Source organism: Falco peregrinus, chromosome 1, assembly GCF_023634155.1.
Source record: "Falco peregrinus isolate bFalPer1 chromosome 1, bFalPer1.pri, whole genome shotgun sequence".
Taxonomy (NCBI): Eukaryota; Metazoa; Chordata; class Aves; order Falconiformes; family Falconidae; genus Falco; species Falco peregrinus.
Window position 1 is genome coordinate 124,829,267 of NC_073721.1, and position 23,953 is coordinate 124,853,219.

General features: G+C 45.3%; 1 protein-coding gene across 3 annotated transcripts in view; it reads right to left on the reverse strand.

Annotated features, from left to right (window-relative positions):
* Positions 1-23,953, reverse strand: part of MEGF11 (multiple EGF like domains 11) — a 288,733-nt gene that overhangs the window by 5,603 nt on the left and 259,177 nt on the right. The window contains exons 22-25 of one of the 3 annotated variants that reach the window (XM_055815686.1): positions 22,488-22,606; positions 14,102-14,168; positions 7,238-7,294; positions 158-364 (exon numbers count right to left, since the gene is read on the reverse strand). In XM_055815686.1, coding sequence (XP_055671661.1) covers positions 158-364; positions 7,238-7,294; positions 14,102-14,168; positions 22,488-22,606 — 450 coding nt within the window. The remainder of the gene's footprint in view (positions 1-157; positions 365-7,237; positions 7,295-14,101; positions 14,169-22,487; positions 22,607-23,953) is intronic. The other 2 variants (XM_055815687.1, XM_055815691.1) reach the window with 2 other exon arrangements.

Genomic DNA, 23,953 nt, shown 5'->3' on the forward strand with positions numbered 1-23,953 from the left:
CCAACACACTAATGCACGGGCCTTCTCCCCGAGCCAGCACCTCCCCGCACCGTGCCAAGTCCATGCTACTTGTGTCAGGAAACGAAAAAGAATAATCGGCATCTACAACAAAAACACCAACTGTAGGAACAGACCTCCTGCCGCTCGCCCCACTTACCAACTTCGTAGATGTTTTTATTGGCTGTTGATGAAGTTGGCATTTCTGAATATGGGGACTCCCTGTGACCAGGTGATTTCATTTCCACGTAGCTGCTCTCGGAGTGTTTGCATGTTAAAATGGGGGGGTCTTTAATGGTGGCATATGGGTTTTCACTGCTGTTCAGAGAACAAGTGCTGGAGCTGCACACAGATTCTTTCATATAATCTGCAAAACAGGAGTGGTGTAGGAGTGTTAGAGTTGTTAGCTCTCTTAGGCTAATTACAGCTGAACCTCTGCAGGAAGGGAGTGGGGGTGGGGATGACAAGGGGCAGGGGGTAAGAAAGATCCTTGAAGCATCCAGCACAGTCACCCGACGCTTGTGCTCTGGGTGCATCCAGACCATTGCATCCACAAATCACGGGCAGGACAGAGATAAAAACCTGCTCAATACCGAAGGCTTTCCTGTAAAAGCTTCTAGTTGTCATTTACTGCAGTATTTAATCTGAGGTGGCAATCCTTTTCCTCCCTCCCCCTAATTCCTAAGGAGCTATGTTTTAATCCCGCTCCGCCTGCCCCGCTGACCCATTCATGCAGCCGCGATGAGTCGGCTCTGCAAGCAGGACCTTCTGCTGGTACTTGGCCTGCTGGGCCAGCTACAGGGTTAGTGACCCGGGGGCTTTCGTCAACACCAAACACCGTATGTTTGAATGCAAAACATTTCCAGCAGGCTTAGAACTGCATCAGTGCAGCGTATGTGCATATGTCGCCTGAGAGCTCCAGTTTCTGGGGCTATCCAGCACTAGGAGAAACCGACTTCTTCGTATTCCCTCTGCCATTAAGACTGGGAGGAGGCTGCTCCTGCTAGTGGGGAATGCTTGGGTTTCCACAGGGGGGACAAGCCTCCATTTGAGCCTCGCTTTTGCTTTACTTTTTTTTCCCCCCCCCTTTGCTGCTCCTCTCCCCTAGGCTGGAGAAAACAGGAGACGGTGATGGAGCAGGCGCTACACGGGGAGAACAAGGTTGGCATGAGAGTTGTAACCACGAGTCTCCCATGTCTGTGACCCTGGCTGGGGTTTGCCAGCCTGCTGCAAGGTACAGCGCCAGTCTTGCTTTAAAAATAATAATAATAAAAAACAATAGAGAATAAATAGGTCTTAACATCGACATTCAAGAACGTGCCATTGCTGCTGTGTGCATCCTGCTGGGCAGTGCCATTAATTTAGAATTAGAGCGATGCAATGAAAGATGAGGCATTTTCTTGTGCTGGGTTACAGTACAAAGGCAGATCCTGGTATATATGAAATACTCCCGGTGAAATAGCGGGACTTGCAAAATAGCTGCAATCCCAGCTGCCCCCGCTATCTAGTATGGGAGACAAAAAGAGAAATTCAGGTTAAGAAATAGACAGACAACAAGATATCGCTTCTCCTTTACAAACCTCATCTCTGTGCCTAGCCGCCCCGTCCTGCTAACTCACTTGTCAAGTTTGCTTCACTCTGTGGCGCGATCATCCCTCTGTCAGCTCTGTGTCTGTGTCTCTGTGTGTGTCCATCAGCCCCAGGCCTGGTGCCCCTCGTCTTGGCTCAGCTGGGGGATAGCACTGAGCACGCGTCCAGAGCAAGGTGTCAGGTCGTGCCCTGTGGCCTGCAGCAAGCTATTGCATTTCTCTGCTCCCGATGTCAGTGATACCAGCGTACCTTGAGAGTCCTCAGCTCTCAGGGTTAGCGAAACCAGCTTGGTAGGAAGCTCTACCGCAAAGCAAACCAGCTGGACCATTCTGGGCCTGTCAGAGACATGACGGCTGGCAGAGCCCTGCCACCAGCGCAATGTTTATTTAGTAATAATAAAATTAAGATACTCCTCATCTGACTTCAGCCTAGGTGAGATTAACAATGCCTTTGCTTCAAAGCAAAACAAATCTGTTTTGGTACATCACAGGAGACAGGAACCAAAGCAACACAGATACTCCCCAGCTGCTGGCAGCAGGGTTTGGCCCTCCAGCTTTACCGACCCCATCCCAGTACAGGCAAGTCAGTGACAAGCTGTCCCGTTCTGTCCTAACGAGCAATGGAGCAACCCTGCAAGACTGAAGGACTTCTGCACATGAATGAGCTCAGTGTTACTAGGTTTTGCTATGGATATGATTTAAACTAAGGTGCCACGCAGTCTAGGATCCATTAGTGTTTAAAGGTAAGGAGACAATAGACAAAGACTAACAAACGCTATAATAGAATTTAAATCTTCAGGCTAAAATACCTGTGCTATACGGACTGAGCCCTGTTCTTCAGTCACTGGGAAGGTTGTGCATGTGTGAACTGTCTCATGTTGGCAAGAAGCTGAAAGCTCCTGGCGCTGCCTGAGCAAATGCCAGTGCAGGAGCACTCACTGCTTCAGGGACACGGCCTGGATGAGGAGGAGAGACTCAGCCCCAAGGCTTTTATTTCATTCTTAGCCAAAGAAAGGCTCAGCTCTACCTGCCAGCAAGTTAGAGCTTCTGGTAGCTACTGCAAGTATGTAGTGCTCGTTAGGAGAGCGCAGGTAGCCTTAATAAGCCAGCTCTAAAATTTGGGGCAAGAGGACAGAAAGAGGTCATAAACTGTCTCAAGCCATGCTGCTGAGCTCATGAGGGCAAAAGGCAGGAGCTCACAAAAGCAGGAGCTCACGAAAGCAGGCAGCGTGAATAGGTCTGTGTGGCTTTTGGACTGTGCGAGGACGAGAGGGCGAAGTGAGCTCTGTGTGCGAGCAGGAGGCTGCCGGTGCCCCACGAGTCCACTACACAACGCTCCCTGTTGGCACCACACCTGGGAGGGAACAAATCAACACAGAGCTGGGTTTAGATTCATAAAATGTAGATTCTAAAGGACTGCTGGCTACTACAGTGAACAAGGGGGAAGATGAGAAGTCCTGCTCCTGTGGTGCTGTAGCAGGCAGGTAAATAGCTGTGCATGTCAGCGCTGGCCTGTTTCTGGAAGCGGGCACATCAGAGCTGGCATAGGCAAAACCCCCAGCACATCATGTATTTTATTAAGTCCAGCTCAGCTACTTCTGTCTTCCCAAGCTAAAATTCACCTGCACTGCTGCTAGGGCTGACACTACCTCTCAGGCAGCTGTAGCTGCAGCACCAGCCCTTCCCTTCCCAGGACCATGTCAGAGAAGACCAGTGAAATACCACTTGGGCCGCCCAGACTCCTTTGGCCTCTCCTGGGAATTGCCTTTTCTCAGAAGATATTGAGAAACAGCACGTCCAAGAGCCAATTCCTGCTGACGTAAATGGGAACTCTGTGTCTAGCTAGGGATTAGACCCTTTGCTCTGGATACAGTATAATTCACGGAGCACCGGCGTATGTCTGGTAATGTGCTATACACCAGGGAGTCATTAGCCAACAAGACACATTAAGCACAAGATCATGGAGAACTTAACTCTAAAGGATGCAGAAGCATCTGGGTTACTTTGTTATTAAGGTAGTTTGGGGCTAATTAAGAAGTCTGGCATCAATTGTCAAAGTTCATTTTATGAATTAATTTAACCAAGAACAAACATATTTAGAAATTCTCAGCCCATTTACCCTGCAGGCCACATGTGAGCTCCGGCAATGCTGCCTCATCACCCTCCCATGACCGAGGTTGAGCTCTCACGGAGGTGCAAAGCTCAGCCCGACCCACGCCACTGCCACCGGCAGCACTGGTACTCGCTGTAAGCATTGATCAGCTGGACACGCTAAGGAAATATGGGGAACATGCTCTAATTTTGAAGTCCCTGTCTTCTGTGTTGCTTGGATACCAAACACCAGACCTTTGAGGGAGGTTTTATTTTTGTTACCAGGGGCTGGAAATGTACTTGTCCCTCCCACAGACCGGGTTCCTCTCTTTTGCCCTGAATATCCTCTGGCATACTAATGACAAGCCTCAGTACCTACTGCCACATTTGAAGTGCTAAGAAAATATGATGCACACAGGTAAAACATGCTCTCCAACTATTTAACCACATTTATGGATGCCGTTCAGTGTAGCATGCCTTTCTGGCTGCTTTCATTAACCTGGCCAACCTTCGCTGCTGCTAGGACAGTAACATAGCGATAGCTTATTGCTGCTTGTCATCGTGACACAGTTGTGGGGACGCATTCCTGTACAACAAACAAATGAACCGCACTAAACCAAGTCCCGAGTCCCTGAGCATTAGTGTTTCTAAGTGCTGGGATTTTGCTGGCTAACATGCAAAGCGTAGAGGTTTTTTTTTTTTCCTTAAAATGTTAGTGCCTGAAGTCACATTATTCCACCAGTGCATCAGCATTCATTTGAAAAAAAAAACCCAACAACAACAAAACAACTAAAAAAAGACAGAAGAACTCAGTTGCAAGGAAGAGCTTGGAAGAGGTGTCACTGAACACCATGCACAGGAAAGAAACTGCTCTGAAAACCTTGCGACTGGTCAACCCCTGTCCCCAGGTGCCACAGGGCTCAGAGCTGGCACCATGGCATCCAGCCCCTCGCTGCCCCGAAGGGTTCCTGCTGCTTTGTCAGCACAAGGAGCTGTCGGACACTGCAGCATGAGCTGGGATTGCCTGTGGGTGGCCCGGGCAAACAGAAACCACCATGCCTAACCCCCTGGGCCTCCTCTAGCAGCACAGCCACCGCATTGCTAGTGGCAGGTTGCAAAAGGGACATCCCTCTCCTAGCTGCCCTGCTTGGGGACAGCCTCCAGCCAGGCCAGCGCAGAGCAGGGGCTGCAGAGCTGGGGGCTCTCATCTTCCCCGAGGAGAACTAGGGGAAGCGAGTGGTGAGCCAGTTCCACCACAGCCTGAACTTGAGGTGCCCTCAAGCCACAGGACCCCCGTGCCCCCTCCTGGCAGTGCATCCCATGCAATGCTCTGGGCTGGGGTCAGGAGTGCCAAACACAGTTTTCAGCTGCAGGTCAAGCTGTCTCCAGTCAGACCTAGCAAGTCCTGATAGGAAAAGACATTATCTTTAAAGCACGTAGAAGTATATGAAAGCAAAGCACCCACCTGCCAAGTCTTTTGCTGACAGAATCTTAACTGTCTGGGACTGGGAGTTTCTTTTATGTGAATGACCCAGCTCAGCAGAGGCTTTCTCTCCGTCTTAGATGAACTTGGCTGTTCAGGGCCAAGGCAACGCCTGGCAGGGCAAGGAGAGCTGCAGACTGAGCACCGGGCATGTCACCCAGCTCCTCCTGGTAGGAGGCTCATCTGGGACTGAGAGTGCCCACGCCGCTGCCAGAGCCCTGGCGCTGCCTACACCCAGAAACTGACCTTCAGACTGTGCTGTCGGAAACCTTTAGCCATCCAAAGGCAGACACTTTGAAAAATCTCATCAGCTGCTAACTACCTGCAGGTTGGCTACTGAAAATCCTTGGGAAGTCAGGTGTGTTCCTGCATCCCCAGCACCCTGCCCTTGTCAGCACCAGCTGTGCCTGTTTGCAGCTGCTGAGCAGCCACAAAAAAACCACGGCAACTTCTCTGACATGGCTTCTAAGCCTGATTTTTCAATTTATAAGGAGGTAAACATGTAAAGAAAATGGCTTAGATCCTAAATAATAAACAAAATATGTAGCAGCAGAAAATAGACTTCACAGTTCACTGTTACTGTAATTCTTTTTCTCTTGTTCACACTGGTACCCCACTCTCTGTGTGACTCTATGGATGGGAATTTCTACTGCATGTGTTTAAAGCAGCTTTTAAACTATAAACACAGTAATTTAGTTTAAACTAATCTTGAAATTAATAGTTCCATGTAAAAAGAACAACTAGCTATGCTATAAGATTTTTTTTTCTGAAAGAGAATCACTAAAGTAATTGAAACCAGTGGATTGAGTCAAATCTACATACATAATCTTTTTAATAGTTTAAATTTAGCTTTATAAAGAAACAGTTGGTCATGGATTACTGGGGTTTTTTGGTGATTCTGTGTGGTAAGGTGATGTTTTAGGAAATATTATATCACTTTATTTTGTAAACAGCAGCTACAAAGTGATTAAGTGCTCTCTAGGCCTGGCTGTAAGCTGGTCATTGCTTTTTATATGGACTCGCTTTTAGTGTTCCTTGTTAGTTCAGATAAAGGTCTGCTCTGTAACACCTCGGCCACAGCGGACCAGTGGGTGTCTTGAAACTAGCTCTGTGTGAACGTGCAATTTTCCCCGTTGCTCGGCCGATACCAGCTGAAGGCCATTGCGGAAAGAGGCTGTGCAGTATTTACCTCCTTGCCTGATGGAGGGACATTCCAGCTGGTGTGTACAGACGCAACAGCCTTGAGTTCAGTTCCAGGACCTCAGCTGAAACCTGCCTATTCTGGATGAGACAGACTCCTTGCTCCATCTTCTGGACCACAAGTTCAGTGTGCCAACCCCCAGCCCAGTCAATCAGAAGCTTGTGGGGACCACTGTGCCACGCAGTCTTGTAGTCCATACATAACTGGAATATTTTGAATGTAAACCTGGAGGACAACTGAAATCTAAAATCATTGGGCCTTGAGCTCATGACTCGTCTATGAGCCCTTTTTAGAAGTGCCCTGGAGTCAATGCCCATTAATTGCTTCGTGCCAGCGTGACTGCTTAATGTACTGAGTGAGGTCTTTTCTCAAGCTCTGCTATAAATCTCTTTCAGCAAGGGCCACATAGCAGGGTCAGCTTGTTTTCTAGTGGCTTTCTTTAAGCTCAGGATGGCTAAGAGCCTTACTGAGCCACAACTTAGCAGGCAAATGCACCAGTCTGTCATCAGCAACTGCCACCAGAAAGCCCTTGTGGGATGGCTAATATGTCCTAAAAGAGCTTCCCCTGGCCAGACAGCTCCACCTGTACCTGTCACTGCAGCAAAGCCCTCCCTTTCTGTCTTAACGCTGCTTTGCTGAGGCAGGAGCCTATGGCCTTGTAAAGACTTGCATCCATAATTCATGGGCCCCAGACATCTGGCTCAGAGTCAAAAGTGCTGCCAGCTGAGCCACGCAAGTGTGTTTTGTAGGTTATTGCTCTGTCCCTTTCTGTCTGCATGGCCACTCTCCCGGGTGCTCAGGTCTCCTATCTCACCTCTTCTACGACACCCTCCTCAAACTCTTTGCCAGGGTGACTGCAGGCACTGGATACCATACCTTTGAAGCTTTTTTCCATTATGTATGTGTTCTGACGTCTATCCATCCCACAAGCACCTGCATAAAAATGATATATAATGGAAAACAAATAAATATTTATGTAAATTGGATTGCTTTGACTACTGAGCAGCATATATTTTTTCCTCTAAATTGTACATCAAGGCCCTCATTTAGGGAGGCTCTTAAGCACATCCTCAGCTGTGAGCATGCACTCAGCTTCAGCAGGGATTCTGTGCACACCTAAAATTATGCATATGCTTAAGAGCTTCCCTGGAAGGGAGGACTTTCCTGAAGCAGGGTACTGTTCATTACCAAGAACAGCTATCCATCAGGAGAACAGAAAAAAAAAAAATCATCTGCCAATACCTTCACTACTGAAACACTGGGTCAGATTAGTAAAAGAAGCCTAAAACATATCCCTTCAAATTTGAGTCTGCAGGTTACCTTACGTTACTCTGTGACTAGTTTTAGGTTTTGTTTCATTCATGGATAGTATGTTGTTTAACTCACAGTCTTAGAATCTAAAGTGTGTGCAATCTTTCTAAATTACCTAATATGACTTGGCTTATAAATTTGCGAAGTTCAAGAACTGATGTGACAGTAGTCCCTAAGCGACTACTACAGTGGTCTGAAAATGCACCGAGAGCAGAGAAGTGATAGAAAAGACTTCTGCCTTACGCAGCTCCAGAAGAACTTACTGTTCCTTACAGAAGCAGAGATAGAAGGGAATGGGTGGGAACCTTTTCCATTTTCACTGCTGCAAATTATCCCAGATATCAACCAAAAGGAAAATCTAATGTAAGGCTTCAAATCTTTTTAACTATAGAGTCTGATATTTCTTATCAGCTAGCAAAATCAACACAAATTTGGTTACTGAGATAGAATGTCTTTGTGGCTTATGGGATTCCCAATCAAGTAACTAAGCTACGCTGGTAAAAAAGCCCTGCAAACAGCATGTCCCAGAGGTCTCCCAGCTATTTGTCCTTGCATGTCTTCTGGCCTCTACAGAAATAGCTGTCTCCACCACTGACAATGCCGTCCCTTTTTCATGACAGCTTTGGGTTTTGCTAAATGAGGAAAATCGCTAAATTAGACAGTAAATGTGTTACTGGCTCATCAGAGAGAAATCCCTTTGCTTTGATAGAGAGTTTGTCTCTGAGCACAGGGCTGGTGGTACACCACTGGCTCTCTGCGATAGGGCTCTTCCCCTTCTGGTCAAGAGTGACACTCACCCACCCACCCCACCCCAAGGCATTTGAGCACCTTCTGCTTTGTTTTCCACCATTCATCCTGAGCCAATTCCCAGACTCACCCCCTGAAAGAAGGTGCAGAGGGCAAACTTGACTGGGTAGCCTGGGCACAGTGGGGAAGCTCTTTCACATAACGGTATTAGCTGTGTGCTTTTCTCCTCTCGCGTATTTTGCTAGGGCAGAGTCCTGAGTGAAGAGGATGGAGCTAATTCATCCCTTGGCCCACATCCACAGGGCTGGTGCTCTCTTTCCCAGCAGCAGTGTTCCCAAAGGCCATCCCTGGTGATCATGGGTCCTCCTGCCAGGGCTGGGCAAGGCCCCAGGGGCAGGCATGCCCAGGCAGTATTTGGGCCAGCTTCACAGGTAAACATGCAGGGTGCCTCGGGCAAGAAACAGCTCACACAGAGCAAGGTGGGCGTATAAGAAGCTGGTGAGCACACAGCTGGGGTTACAGGGTGAAGGGGGCCGTACCCGTGGAGAGAGAGCAGCAGCAGGGAAGTGAAGGAGACCCAGGCTGACCCATGGGGATGTGCACTGGGCACGGCATTGCTCACAGAGTGCAACAGCAACACTGGCTACAGAAGACTGGGATGAACAGCTTTGCTCAAGACCATGATCTAGTCCTCCCTAGTAACTTTAAAATATTGACTAGCCATGCTGGAGTTAGAGACAAAGCAAGCAGCAAAAAGCATAGGAGTGAAGGACCATGAAGAATAAATGACTTATTGAAACAGAGGTTACCCAGGGAATGGTCAGCTGTGCTCATTGCACAGTCCATGCTTGTACAAGAATGTTGCATCTGTTCTGAGCATCCTCACCAGATCTTTTCAGAAATGTTCCCACTGTGACTGCAAAGACCTGAATGAAGACTGGAGCCTTGGGGCTGCTGTGAGGATGCAGCAATATCAACCAGCGCTTTTGGCAGCTTGGAGGGGAAGAACTCCACCTTCTGAGCGTATTTTGTTAGCTCAGCTCCATGTGAGCTCCTGCCAGTCCTGTTGGAAATAACAGGCACGTCTGGAAGGGCTTCTGCAGCAGCAGAGATCACTGTTTCTGCTCTCAGTAAGCCCAACCTTGCTGTGAGACCACCCCGGAGGGCAGGCTGCTGTATTAATACAGGGTTCATCTGAGTGAGCCTGATTTCTGGTTCTGAGTTGGGTAACAGATAGTCCTAGCCCACACTGAGCTGCAAAATAGCACATTTCCATGCTTGAGCTCAGTTTTCACTTATTCCAGTGTAGCTACAGAAAAATGAGAATCCTTACAGGAGGATGGCTAAGAAAAGGTGGGATTCACCTGCTAGGAAAGATACAGGTAGGATTGGTGCTGCCTTGGGAGGGCTACAGGACCCCCCAAAGCCCTTCCCAACCTATTTCCTGTAATTCTGCCTGTAGTCTTCTTTTATGTCTGCTGTAATTCTGTGGGCTTTATGACCCATTTTTGTGTATTCACTGCATTCCTCAGGAGGTGAAATGAATACATTATTTTTCAAACTGCAAAAGCAGTTAATGTGGAAAAGCCCTCAACAGGCCAGGAAGCTGGCATTTCAGGAAAGTCTAGGCTTAAGTCTGAAGCTAAATTGTCTGCTGGGGTGAAATCAGAGTCACAGCTGGAAATATTTTTCCACACCCCTTGGCTTTGAGAAAAATGCAGAGTCAGCTCTGATTCAAATTTGTGGCTTTGGTCCTCTGGAATAAATGCAGCTTTGAGTCACTCAAGATGTGCTGCAAATCACACTTTAGTCTTTGCATTGAAGGCTGCTGTTAAAAACCATTACAGATACAGCCACTTCTGTCTGCAGTTCGATGTGCCCAGCACTCAAGCTAATGTGCATAACAACCTTTTCTGAACTCAGCAGGTGGTTTAGGACATTTGACTTGCTTGGAATAGGAGCTGGAAGCTGGATGCTGCAATTGCTTAATGCAGACTGGACTAGTGCAGGAGAGATTAGTCACAGGGCAAACAATTCTGGTTCTGCAACAAGAGACAGCAAATAGAAAATGCAAACATAAGCCATTCCTCAAAACTGGTAGGACTAGGCTGCATTGAACAGGTGAACATTGTGAACACACAACCAGTGTGACAAAGCTGCCTCTTCCTGGCACCACAGATTCCCCAGACTCTGATCTCTCAAGCACACATCCATGAGAATTACTTGTGCCTCATCGCTAATCATCCATTTAACAGAGACGATTATCTCGCTGACAAGGCTTGATATTTGAAGCTCACAAGCAAATGTGCCAGCAGTGAAAGTACAGGCTTTGTTCTGCTCCTTGCATTTCCCCGTTGGGAAGAACAGAAACCTGGCAACTGAAGTCCTGCAAAACAGGCAAAATACCTGCAGTCTGGCAAGATCCACTGTATATGTATGTACAGTGGAATACCTATGTATAATTTTATATATATTTATAGTATATATGCATAGGTATGCATACACATACATAAGATTCATGTTTTTCTACACAATTTCTTCCTGTTAGGCTCAGAAAGCCCCGTTGTTATCAGAGGGAACATACACATTGACTTAGATAGGAGATACGTTGGGTCCTCAGTTAAGACTAAATAGTTTTTCTTAGCATCATGTATAGCAAACGGCCTCTGGCCATCTGACCCGCACTCCTCCCAGGAAGCTGGTGCTGGGTCAGGTGGATTCACTCTCACACTTCATTGCCATGTTTGATCTATCTCCTTGATCTGTGCTGCTGTGGCAGTGTGTAGGACATGCATCTGGAATAGGGACCATGGTGGACCCTGAAATGGTTGTTCCTTTGGCCATAAGCCCCCTCGGTATGAACCGCCCTTCCTCTGCTCCCTCAGAGAACATCTTTCATTCTTTTCCTTTCCACATAAAATGTCTGAGGAATGACCTCTGGCTGAGCAAAGGCCAATGATGCAAACTGTGAGCAATCAAAAGGTGTTTTCCAAAGCTGCAAAAGTGCAGCCTGCAAGAATGAGGCAAGCAAAGAGCAGTTAATTAAAGCACTCATATGGGATTGCTTTTATGAGATACACAAGCAAACAGAAAGTACATGGTATTTCCTGAAAGCATTCTGTTGATCCTCTTTTAGACACAGATACAGATACATTGCTTGGAAGTGAGGAGCTGTGGTGCCAAGCACACAGAAAAGGGCATGATGGCACCAATCAGCTGAGCAGTAGCGCTCTGCTTCTGCTAGAAAGTCCCCTGGCTTCTCCTGAGCTGCCAGCCGCTGCTCTGGGCAAGTCAGCATCTTCTCCTTGGGAGTAGCCGCTTCTCCGGCTCTCCCTGAGCTGTGAGATCAAAGGGGAATCTAAGCCTGGATCCAGCGTGGTATTGAGAAGCAAGGTTTTCCCCATCAGGAGAGCCCCTGAATCCTTACATCCAGTCTGAGTACAGTCATAACTCTGGAAAATGATGGCATGCTGCAGTTCAAAATACAAAAGGTGTCAGCCTGGGGCAGGTCTGGACAGTGTCCAACTTTGAGCACTGTATTTGAGCAGAAATACATTTCACAGGTCAGGGTAAAAGAAAAGAGACTTAAGAAAACTCCTTATGACTGCAGGTTTTAGAAGATCAGTGTCTGAGTTAATTTTCACATGGATATTCTTACGATTTCCTTTCCCTTCAACTATAATTCATATTTTTGACACTTGCAATTTCTAACAAGGCTATGGACATTTTTGTGAGCCTGATACTCTTTCTCATCTGGTTGGTCCAAAGATCCTGTCTTTTGGGATTACTGCCTCAGCCGGAGTCATCGCTGGCTGAAGAACCAGGGAGGTGACCAGAAGAGTTGAGGGTTTTCTATCTGTTCCAAATGTCTCTTCAATTTCCCTTTAAGTTCTCTTCCCTGCCTCTAGCTAACTCGCACATCTGCTTTCTATAGTATTTCATGGGGTCACAACAGAGGAGTTGTCCACTGTTGTTTTAACTATTTTTAATGGAATCCAGCTATGCACAATGCTTGGCTGTCATTCCATCATCAGCTGGAGCATCTCTGTAGTAGTGGGATGAGAAGGTGGTACAGCTCTTCAACTCTGTGATACTTCCAAGTGTGATGCAGTTTAGAGGTCAAGATCCCCCATGTGACCATATTAGGCTTCACTTGTATTTTATGTTTACAATTAAAAATTGAGGTTTTCCACTTTCTTCTGAAATTTGCACATGTAAGTAGAATCTGCAGCTTTTATTGCAGAAGAGTAATACCATGAAATGAAAAAAAAAAATAGTTTCATGTAAAAATGGCCAAGTTAGCATAAGCAAGCATTACATTTAGTACTGAAAAGGAAGGAAAAAAATCTCATTTTATCAATTAGTGTGAAAAAGATTTTGAAAGAAACAAAGGGAAAAAAAGTAAAAAAAGTATCTGGGATGCAAAATGCCATGGAAAAAATTGTGACTGTTTTGCTGGAGACCACTTAGCTAAAGTATTTATCACTTCTACATCATTCTTATTGCAAAGGCATTTAGCATCGCTTCTGCTAGCAAAATAAAATGCATGAATACAGGACAAATGTGGCACACAGGGAGTTCAGGACACTGCAAGATAAACCCAAACAAAGCTAGTGCACAAAGCCGTAAAATGGTAAAAGGAAAATTAACTTGATTTGAGGAGCATTTGGAAATCCTCACCACCCCCAACTCTCCACGTCACGTACAGATAAGCACAACAGCAGTTCTGCAGCTTATTATACAGAAGAAAACATAGATGGTTGATAATGATGGAAAAGGTTTTGCATTGAAGCTTGACAGGTTTGTGATTTTCCTGATGCAGGGAAGACTTGGTCTTTGGAGCAAGGCATGGTGTGTGACCAAAAGAGCAGTGACAAGATGTGATGCCTGATGGTCCCCTATGTTAATTCCTTTGCCACGTGAGCTGCGAGATAGTTGACCTTAAAAATCCCATAATACCACTTAATACTGCACTTTCCCCTATACTGCAAATTTTCAGTAAGATATGAGTAATCCCAGTAAAGGAAAGGGCAAATGCTTTCTGCCACTGACAAGCTAAACTCCAAGTGCGCAGATAGGAAAACAAATAGCATCCAAAGCACTAAATCTGGATAGGCTTTGAGATAACAGCTGCTAAAAACCCTGTTAAAACTGAGGCCAGGGGGAATAAACTCAGAAAGGGCAATTAAACTGCACTCTTGGCTTGTCTGCACTGGCTGGTCATTCAAAATTGCCTGAAAAGTGGCCACTGTATGATTAACTGGGAGATAACAGGGTGTATCACATGCTCCAGCTCCTGCAGAGGCTCCACAATTTTATCAAGATGCTAGTATCTAGTGCTAAGTTTTATTAAGCATGAAAGAAAAAAAAATTCCAAATTTGAATTTTTAATGTTTTAAGTTAGACCTTAAAAAAGCATTTATAGAGTAGATGACAGTCATTCAACTGAGCAACCTAGGAAGGGAGACTACAATGAATATTGACTCTGCTTTCCCAATCAATGATTTGTGGTAAAGGAAACAATTTTCAATTCTCCATCTTTCACTACTGGCAATTCTGATTGTGAAATAAAGACAACACCGATATTATTCCTTATTATTAATGCCTTTATGAAAGGCTGACTTGGATTTGGAATTGCTCTAAAGTCTACTAAAGTGATTAAATTGTTTAAAAATTACTGACCTAGTTCATTCAGATAGCTGTAGGGTCTCCAGTCTGCAGTTTCTCTGTCAAGGATTTTGTTACTGAGCTGTTCAAAAAGTATGATAATGGGTTAATGCTGAAATAAACAGACAGTTCCCACCCAAGACTACAGCCCAATGATGTCACGAATAAAAATGGGAGATGACTATTACCTTGGCCTCACCATTTCAGTTCTTTATCTGTATGAATTTGAGAGTTGTTCACTAGCATTAGGGAAAATCACAAAGGAAAGTCACTTCACCAAGCAATGAACACAAGCATGCTGGAAAATACAGGATTTCCTTCAGTAACCAGTAATCACGACGAATGCCTGTGTACGTGAAGTAACATGCTGGCAGTTTCAAAATAACTAATGAAGATGGATGGATTAAAACCACCTACGTAAGCATGCAGAGGGGAGCTGCTTGGAACAAAGGGGGTTTGCTAATACATCTGTGTATTTAGTTAAAAGAGATGTAATGGCTACAAGATTTCTCTCAATTCAAGGAAAATAACACTGGTAATAATGAAACATAAAGCCCCGTGCAGATCTGCCAGCAAAAGCAGAGAGGAGTCCAGAGCTGCCATCCAGATGCTACTGTTGGAAAAACACCTCTTGCAGGGTGGCAGCTGGGACCCTCCGTGTGCCCAGGGCACAGCTGGCTCCTGTGCCAGTGTGGCTGGAGGGGCAGCGGGGCACAGCTGGGCCACCACGGTGGTACCATCTGGAGGAGGCTGCTGTTGTATTAGGCACACGTGTCAAGATGCTCTTGGGTTTTCAGCTGTTTGTAGAAGTCCCACTTGAGCTAGGTAGCGCTTAAGCACAACACCAAGAGGCAAGCACAGTGTCAGCCTGATGGACGGGGATTTTGGGGACCTGGAGTGAGCTTGCTGGAGCATCTCTTCTGGTGGGGTCAATGAAAGGAGAGGGGCTGCTGTTTTGGGGGTGCATGGCTCTGCCAGACTGGGGCACCACAGCACAAGTGGCTCTACAAAGCATATGGTGATCAGGTGAATCACTGTAGTTGCTAAAGCTGCTGAGTTTTCCACCTTGACATTTTTCCCTTGAAAGCCACACCTGCTGAAAGTACAGCTGGTCCTGGGGAAGTGTCAGTTGAAGAGCAAATCCCAACCCTGTTTCTGAAAAATTAGAGTTATGAAGCCTTTGTTGCTCTCCTGTGTCTGCTTCCAAACTGGAAAGCCTCCTCCTGCCTCTGTTTCAGAGGGTTCAGCTCTGCCATTTTATTGTATTTACAAGAAAATGCTTAACAATAAAGGAGGTAAAAACTGAAACAAAGTATTCAAAACTACCACAACATTTTTCCTGATCACTTATTAATTTTTGCTTAGCTTTTGTAATGGGTTTTAAGACCTGGAACAAAAAACCCCCATGTATGTATTGTTGGGATATAAAATCCCAGCTGGTACCCAGCACCTACAACCACACCTTCACAGTCCTGTTCAACAGCCCTCAGTGCCACAGCCACCCCACTCCAGGGTGCAGCAGCCCCGCACTGTCCCTGTGCCCGCAGAGCACCCGCTGTCCCCGGACACCCAGGAAGAGTCCCCCGCCACTCCTGGAAACACCTGACAGTGCACGTGCCACCTGAGGGAAGGGGGGCATGGCCTTGTGCTCTCAGGGCAGGTAGTGCCCCCTGAGTGCATGGTCACAAATATCTTTATGTTGTGCTACCAGCCCAGAAGCCCGGTGAAGGGTGAGCTGCCCTGCACAGGGTGCTGGGTAAAGAGACACGGTAGCCCACACCCTATTTTGGAGAGATTGCCTTAAAGGAAACAGCCAGATGGGGAGGGGTAAAAGGGCTCTCCCATGTAGCAGTCGGGGACCTTGCTGTGTAACACAGCCAGGATCTCAGGGGCAGGGCAGTGACCAAGCAAAGTGATGTAGCCAGTTGAATCCGCTGCAAAGAGCACAACACGACATTCCTGCAAGGAATAACTGTCACAGGAGGTGAAGAAATACAGCAGGAAGGAGAGATGCTGGACCAAGAGAGAGGAGGAGGGCATGGGGCTGGGCAGCCGTGCAGTTCCTCTGCCCCTTGGTTTAGGTAGTGACCACAATGGGGAGGGCTTAGGGCCAGAAAAGCTCCTCTGGCAAAAGTTCCTCTATAAATAAGGCAATGGGAACCAGCAGGATCCTCGCAGCCAGGAAAACATTCTGTGAGCTTCCCCAAAGCTGGGTCACTGAGGAAGAAGCTGCAAACCCCTGCTGCCTCGTCCTTATCTCTAGGGAAAGCATCTGCAAATACCTTTCTCTACCAGGAGCACCACATTTAGGACAACTACACTATATATTACAAACTGTGCATTTAGAAGCTTTTATCTGATCACAGAAACTGGGTTTCATTTGGGTGAAGATTTGTAACAACCACAGGCAAAACCTTGCCCTCATTGACGGAATCCTGTTGATAGAATTCCACCGATTCAGGATGCAGAAAGTGGTCTGATGTGTTTGTACACCAAATGTAATCTGCCCTGGCTTAAACAGACATAGGAGAAACCACAGTGTGAGCACTGCACAGAGGCACAGGAGACAGCACAGAGAGAAAAGGCTGTGCACGCACACACACACATGAGGTGCTGGGTCTCTCTACAAGCAACTGCAGAGTGTTTTTAGAGTTATTTGGCTGAAGCTTTTCTACAAATAGGTTTCATCATTTGCAAAGCATGTAATTGTGCTCCAAACGGGCTGAACTCCAGCCTGGAAGATTCAGGACACACAATAGTGCAAATACATTGACCACACACACACACAGATGTGTGTGTACACATATATATAAATATACATGTATATAAAAGTATAGACACAGGCACACAGGCAGACAAAGGCAGGTTAATGCCAGCACGCTGAAAGGAGCCCATTGCAAATCCATCTGAGAGCCAGGCTCTGGTTGAAAGGGACCCTGCTGCTGAGCCACCAGCACTGCTCTTGAAAGAGGCATTAATTCGGCATGGTTCTGTGCCCTGTACTGTGTGGGAAGCAAAGCCAGGTGATCACAAGGGTCCCTCGTGGCCCCACAGTCCATGAATCTCACATCAGACAGCACCAGCAGCGCAGTGAGAGCTGTACCTAGTGCCTCATCCTGTTCCTTCTCATTTTCTGTCTCTATATATTCCCACTAAGGTAACGTGTCATCAGCTCATTAGGCACCTTTGCCACCAGCCACTCTCCTCAAGGACATGCCCAGCGCAGAGAGAAAGTTGATAAAGCTGGTTGCCTGCAATATTTCTAGAGCAATCATTGCCCAAGAGCAGTGGCTGCGACAGCATATCCTTGCTCCTGGCACGGACTGTGCATCTGGCATCTCCCAGTTGACAAGAGTCATTTCTTTGTCATTCAGCAGTTCCTTGTACTTCCCCAGAACTGAGGACACAAACACTGGCAGCAGATGCACAGTATGGAAGGATGGGGCAGTCAGAGCAGACGAGCAACAGCAAGGCAATGAAAAGCAGATGGGTTTGTAATGTGGTCACAGAGAAGCTGACGTTCCTGGCCCTGCGCTCGGCTGGTGTAAATCAGTGCAGCCCGACTAACGGCACTGTCAGTTTTCATCAGTGAAGCCCATGGCTTTTTTCTTCATTCCAAAATTTGCAGAATAACATGAATGCTGATTTTCATTCCAGCTGCACCACTTAGATCACATTTATTGAAGTCTTGGGGTTTCTATTAAAAGCTGTGTTTTTGCAGGATTTATAAATCAGCTCACAAACCTAAAATTTGGCATGAAGAGCTATAGGCTAGAATTGATTTTTTTTTAATGAAATGATTTGGGGACATTTCTAAGTTTTTTAGAATGCAGTAATTACGAAGAAATGTGATTATAGCTGTCTCTTTGTGCTACTATCATTTCTTAACACACTATAATTTGTTAACTTTTTTTTTTTTTAAGATAGAAGATACTTCAATTTTTAGTGTGAAGCAAAATTGCTTTTCTGGAGGAAAAAATACTTCATTGTAAATTTATCCACTAAAAATCCTAGCTTGTAATTTTAGCAATTTGGTTAGAACTACCTCATATCTGGCAACTTTTCCTTTAAGATCAACGAGATACTAGCATGAGTAAAGCAAAGCCATTATCTGCCCGTCTGAAATAGCTGGATAGATCACAGGGGCAAGCTGATCACCAGCAATGCCATTTGTCAATGCTCAGGTTTTCAAAGAGACCATGGTGATTAGGCAAAGGAGTGCTGGCAGGAACTCCATCATACCTTTATCTTCCAGGACAGCAATCAATAGGAGTTTTGCATTCACTTTCCTGACTACTGACTTCAGATTTCCACAGTCCAAGCCTGTGTTTCTGTTTTAGATGGCTATTCTGAACACTCTGCAGCCATTCTGTATTATTTGCAGTCTTCCTTTTCCTTGGGCAAGTTTTAGTCAAAGGTACTTTAATGATGCTTTCTGTGGTTGAGTTCCTTTTTATTAGCTGGGTGACATCCAGTCAGACCATTTTCAGTGACCTCTGTTTTGCAGTTTCTAATTTAATGTGATGTCTTTGGTAGAATTTAGATCTTCCTTTAATGGATATGAATCTGCTAGCTTTAAAAATTCAGAACATCTAATAGCAATTGATTTTTATGATGACTGTAGAAACCAGCAACACCTAGACTCTAGCTGCGATGCTGTTCTCGTTTGGTAGGGAGTGAGGGTGGAATTAAAAGCTTTGCAAAAGTGCAAGGTGAGAATCCTCCATTTGCTTGTGACACACCTGTGCAGCCTCGTGCTTTATACTGAGTATTCACAAAGTTTTGCAGCCTTCTGTAAGTGAGCTATATTCCTACCTTCACGCCCAATTCAAAACCTCAGATCCAGAGCTGGCATCGAAGCATAGAGAAGTGGTTCTGTGAATGGTCCCACTGAACTCCCTCTGAGTCCTCAGCATCTGAAAGTCTGGTCTCTCACTCAAGCAATGAGAGTTCTGATGTGAAGACGTGGGTATGGAGGTAAGTGTGTATCTCTGTTTATCTGCTTTGGAAATTTTTCGTGCAGTAATTCCGTGGCACAATTTCACTTGAGTTCATGTGTGATACTCCTTGGTAACTCACATCATCATTATTATTCGCTGTTGCACAGGTCATAAAAATAAAGGCCAAACCTACTTGTAGGAGCTAATAAGCAAAGGTCACTTTTTGGTGTCACTTAAGTGGATAGTAAAATATTATTGACTTAATATTTTACCATTAAATAGTAATATTTAACTATTTAACCCAAGCTGACTTTGCAAGCTCACTCACATGGGAAGACATTTATTTGTCGTAAGGTGCTGGTAGTTACTAACTTGCACTGAGATGGAGGAGCCTCTGCCTTCTCCTTAACCCTAGAGATGCAGTGCCATTCTCCTGGACCTTGCACAGAGACAAAGCTCAGCCCTACAAACTCCTGCTGGCAGCTGGAGCAGACTTCAGGGACACAGGACTGGAAGGGCTTTGATCACTGAGTCCCTGAGTCCAGCCACCTTTTACTGCAAACACCCAGGCACATAATCACTTAGCTGATCAAGCTCCATTTTAACAGTAATCAGATTTCTTTGTCCCATTAGTCTTACTGGGAAGCTATTCCAAAATCTCACTGATCTGATGTTAGAAATCTAATTTCCAGCTTCAATGCATTCATGGCCACTTCATCCCCATTTGTTCTTGTGCCAGCTCTGTCATCTAACTTAAATAGCTCTTCTCCCTCCTAGTGTTTACCTCGTTGTATTTATAGATGGCAATCATACTCCCTCTCAGCGTTCATTTTGCTAGATAAAAGAAGTCAAGCCTTTTTTTAGCCTTTTCTCATACGCTCCCCCTTACCCTCCCACTTGCTTTTGCCTGCACGTATTCCTGTCTGAGCACTCCACTGGCACCGCTGACCAGTCTTGTACACACCAGAGGGTTTTAATGCCTCCACTCCTACTTGTCTCTCAGCAGCTTCAGAGTTTTTACCTTCAGGACGTGCATAGGGTCCTGAGCAGTGCCAAAATATCTGTCTGGCAGAGGGGAGATGAGGAGGTGAGATACCTTCCCTCTGGTCCTAGAAAAGATACAGGAAAGCTCAGCACTGCTCCCTCCCTGTGAAGGCATATCCGTCTCACAAACTGCGGTCCTCAGTGCAGTGCTGGACCTTTTAGCTTCTGCTCTCAGCCATCTGTCCCCACCTTGATTCCCTAGTGAGGTACCCACTGTGTGCACCGATAACAGCAGCAAGGTCAGTAAATGCAGACAACAGCACAGGACAGCTGTGCTCGGTGCCCCACAACCAGACTGACCCTTGGTACAGGGCTGGGAGAGGGAAGCAGAGGCAGCAGGAAGGGAAAAAGAAATAATATGTGTATAGTTGGGTGAGAAAAGAGAATAGGAAAATGGATATGAGGAAACCCAGAAAAGATAATAAAGTGGAGCAAACACCAAGGGAAGAGGAGAGAAAAGGCAAAGTAAGACACAGAAAAAAAGAAAAGGACAAGAGGGGCAGGGGGAGCACAGGAGAAAGAAAGCCTTCTCAAACTGGAGCAGGGCTGCATCTCCTTGTTGCCCTCCCTCTCTTTGTACCTTTGCCCAAGCTGTCTCTCCGAAAGAAGTGCTAGAGGAATGGCTCCAGTCCATTGCCTCAAGGCATGATCTCCTCTGAGCACAGGGAGGATAATACATCGAGGGCTCTGGCTCAGCAGTTCAGAGATTCCTCTGCCACTTTTTTTCATTTTGCATCTGTGCTGGCTCCTTTGTGACCCCAGCTGGCACCATAAAGAAATGAATCCTCCAAGTACAACTTGTGCACATTTCCCTGCAGAAAGTGGGAATGGCACCAGACAAACTGATTTTGGAAATGAAACTCGTTAAGGCAGCCATTAGGGGCTTTATATGCTCTTTTGTCTTACTTGGCTGGAGAACTGCATAGACGGAAGAAGCGTATTTTTGGCCATCCCCAGCTATTCAGCACTGCAAAGCATTCTCATGAATAAGTAAGATGGTGGGAGATTTAAAGGAAATATCAGGCCATATATTTTGATAAGTGCCCTGAAAATACCAGATCCATTGTTTTTTTTTACTATTTGAATGTCAGAACAACCTGCTGACCTACTGACAGTGAGTTCTACAGCAGGCGAGCCGCTTTCACGACTAGTCCAAATGCATCACTCGGGCTTTAAACCGGTTTTTGGGCAGCTTAGTATTTGAAGTAGCTCCGTGACAAGATGGCACTGCGGGCTGGGAAACCAGGAGAGGTGCTTGCTTTGACCTCTTCCGAATTCATTTAAAGTACGGCAATGGGATTGGTGGTCCAGGCCCACACTCATGGTGTTCATCCTAAACTTGACATTATAAGCATTTGCACTTTCAATTTGGGGAGCAAAAATGCAGGATGCAAGGGGACCATCTACATTGGAAAACATATTTACACATCTGTCTAAACTTTCCTCTGAGAAATCTCTGGAGCCAGCCTTTTTATTACATTTTAATGAGATTTTCTTTTAATAAGTAAGAAATGGCTTTACAGGAGCACATGTAAAAATATTTTTGCATACATCTTGTACAGTAGTGCCTTTTTTGCATTAAATTTTGTTCCCATGGCTTTCCAGTTAGAAGAGCTACATTTGGGTTAAGGTGACACAGCCTGCAAGTGCCATCATTTTTAAAGCTGACAACCTTGATTAAATCAATTGCATTTCCTTTTTCCTCTGCTCCCTACCCTTTGCCCCACCTTGGCTTATCAAGGCTCTAAAGCAAGAGCTGTCTTACCATTTAGCACATCTAAATCTATTCCTAAAGTGGTGAATTGAGTAACAGTGTTGTCTATGAAGGGTCCTAGGGGATCAATAGCAACATGCGATAAGTAAGCTACTCCTGGATGTTCAAGCAATACAGTCTGGACAGCTCTGCTGGAAAGCCATGAGTAACAGCAGAGCTCTCAGAACATCCCTGGACAAGAACAGTGCTCAGAAGGACCCCAAGTACCTTCTTGCATCTATCTGCTTCTCTGTGTCAGCAGCAGATTTGTGTGTCTACTGATCTGGGAAACAATGATATAGCAAAGTTAGATTACTGACTTAATGCTTCATTGATTACTTTTGTTATATTAACAGATAATTACAATAATCCACTTATTTATCTTTTCTGAGAAGCAAACATACCTTATAGTTGCTAAGACACCACGCCTTATTGACCCAGACAGGCATGCGCTGAAACTCCAGTTACCATGCACAGAGATTACGAAGATACAGGCAGGGGAAAGCAGAGACCTTTTAGTGTCTGTTAAGAGCTATGGTGTCAGGAATTGCTGCACTGGATTTTTAAATAATGCTGGCAGACAACAGGATCCAACAGGCATTGCTTTGGTTGATTTCCTTGAACTGATAAGAACATTGCTAAAGTGGGGTGGGATAATATCTACCTTACTGGAGCTGTTTCCATCCAGATTACTGGTAAAGAAGCGTGAAGTCACACCACATGAGAGAGTGTGGTAGCTTGGATTGGAAAAACAATGTACACTGCCGCTACCTTGGGATATATCTGGGAAGAAAACAAGTCATCACAAAATACTTTGGAAGCCATAATGATTCTTAAGAAACTGAAAACATGGTAGAGATTACCTAGTTCAGAAAACTTTGTTAAATATACTGGGTGTTACAAAACATCTGCAGATGAAATCTATCCTGCATTATCATGGTGTGAAGCTCTTGACTATTAGCATTAAACATACGATACAAGCGCACAATATTTAATTAATACAGTGTTATCTTTTTGAAGATCTTAAAAAAGGAATTCCTGACAGGCCAGCTGCTTTTCAGGTAAGGGAGGAAATTCAAAACTCAGGAAATACATGAGCGGCAACACCATTTCTTCCTTAGTTTATACGCAAGTAAGAGCTACTGATGAGAATAAGCCCTGTAGTTATGAAACAATTAATTAAAACGTTTTTGTTACAAAAAAAGGTAGTTAATGTTAGAAATCAAGGTGCTTTAACCATACCAAAGAGTCCAAAACATTTTACATAGCTTTTTGTGCAAAGGCTTGGAGAAAAAAAGAAAGCTGCAGCACTGAAAGGCAAACTTGGGCAATTACATTGTTACGCTTGGAGACATTTTAATCTCTTTCCTCACTTTAACTTATGAGCACATTTACCAAACAAAACGATTTACCAGGAAAGGCATCATATTTATACTGGCAGTTCTAATGAAAACATCAATCCCTATCTGTTTCCAGCTTAATAATAAAATGATAAATATTTTAAAGTGCCATCAGAAGAAAGGATGAAAAACGTAAACTGAAGCAACACCATTTAAAAAGCCAAGCCCTGTAAGAAGTAAATGAATGGGCTTTAATAAACCATGGGCTTAAATTAGAAAGGCAGAAAGGTTAATTATAGGAAACACCCTCACACAGAAAGGGTAATGAAGTGCTGGGGTGGCTGCCTGTCCCCATCATCAGAGCTCTTTAATGAAGATTGGCAGCAGATGGGTGAGGAAGGAGGTGGACCTGGCTGGCACGGTCTGTGGGAGGGGGGTACCAAGTCACCATCAACCATCTCTTCTTGCCCTTTGTATTCCTGTGAACATGCATTTTGCTTTGCTGACATCTTGTGGAGATCTAGTTTTAGCTTAATTTACTGCAAAATATCCTGTTTCAAATAAGTGGGTTTATCTGCAGGGTGTCTATTACATAAGTGCTGTGGCACACAGCTGACAGAGGAAACTGCACAGGCACATGCGTATCTGACCGAGCATTTATTTTCTGCTGAAACATACAGAGCAATTTCTGAAGTCAGCTCTATTTTGCAGTAAGTGCAGAGCTTTTTAGTTCTAGCTATTTTCTGAGGCTGTTGCTAACGAAGTATCTCAGATCAGGATGCGGTTCCAG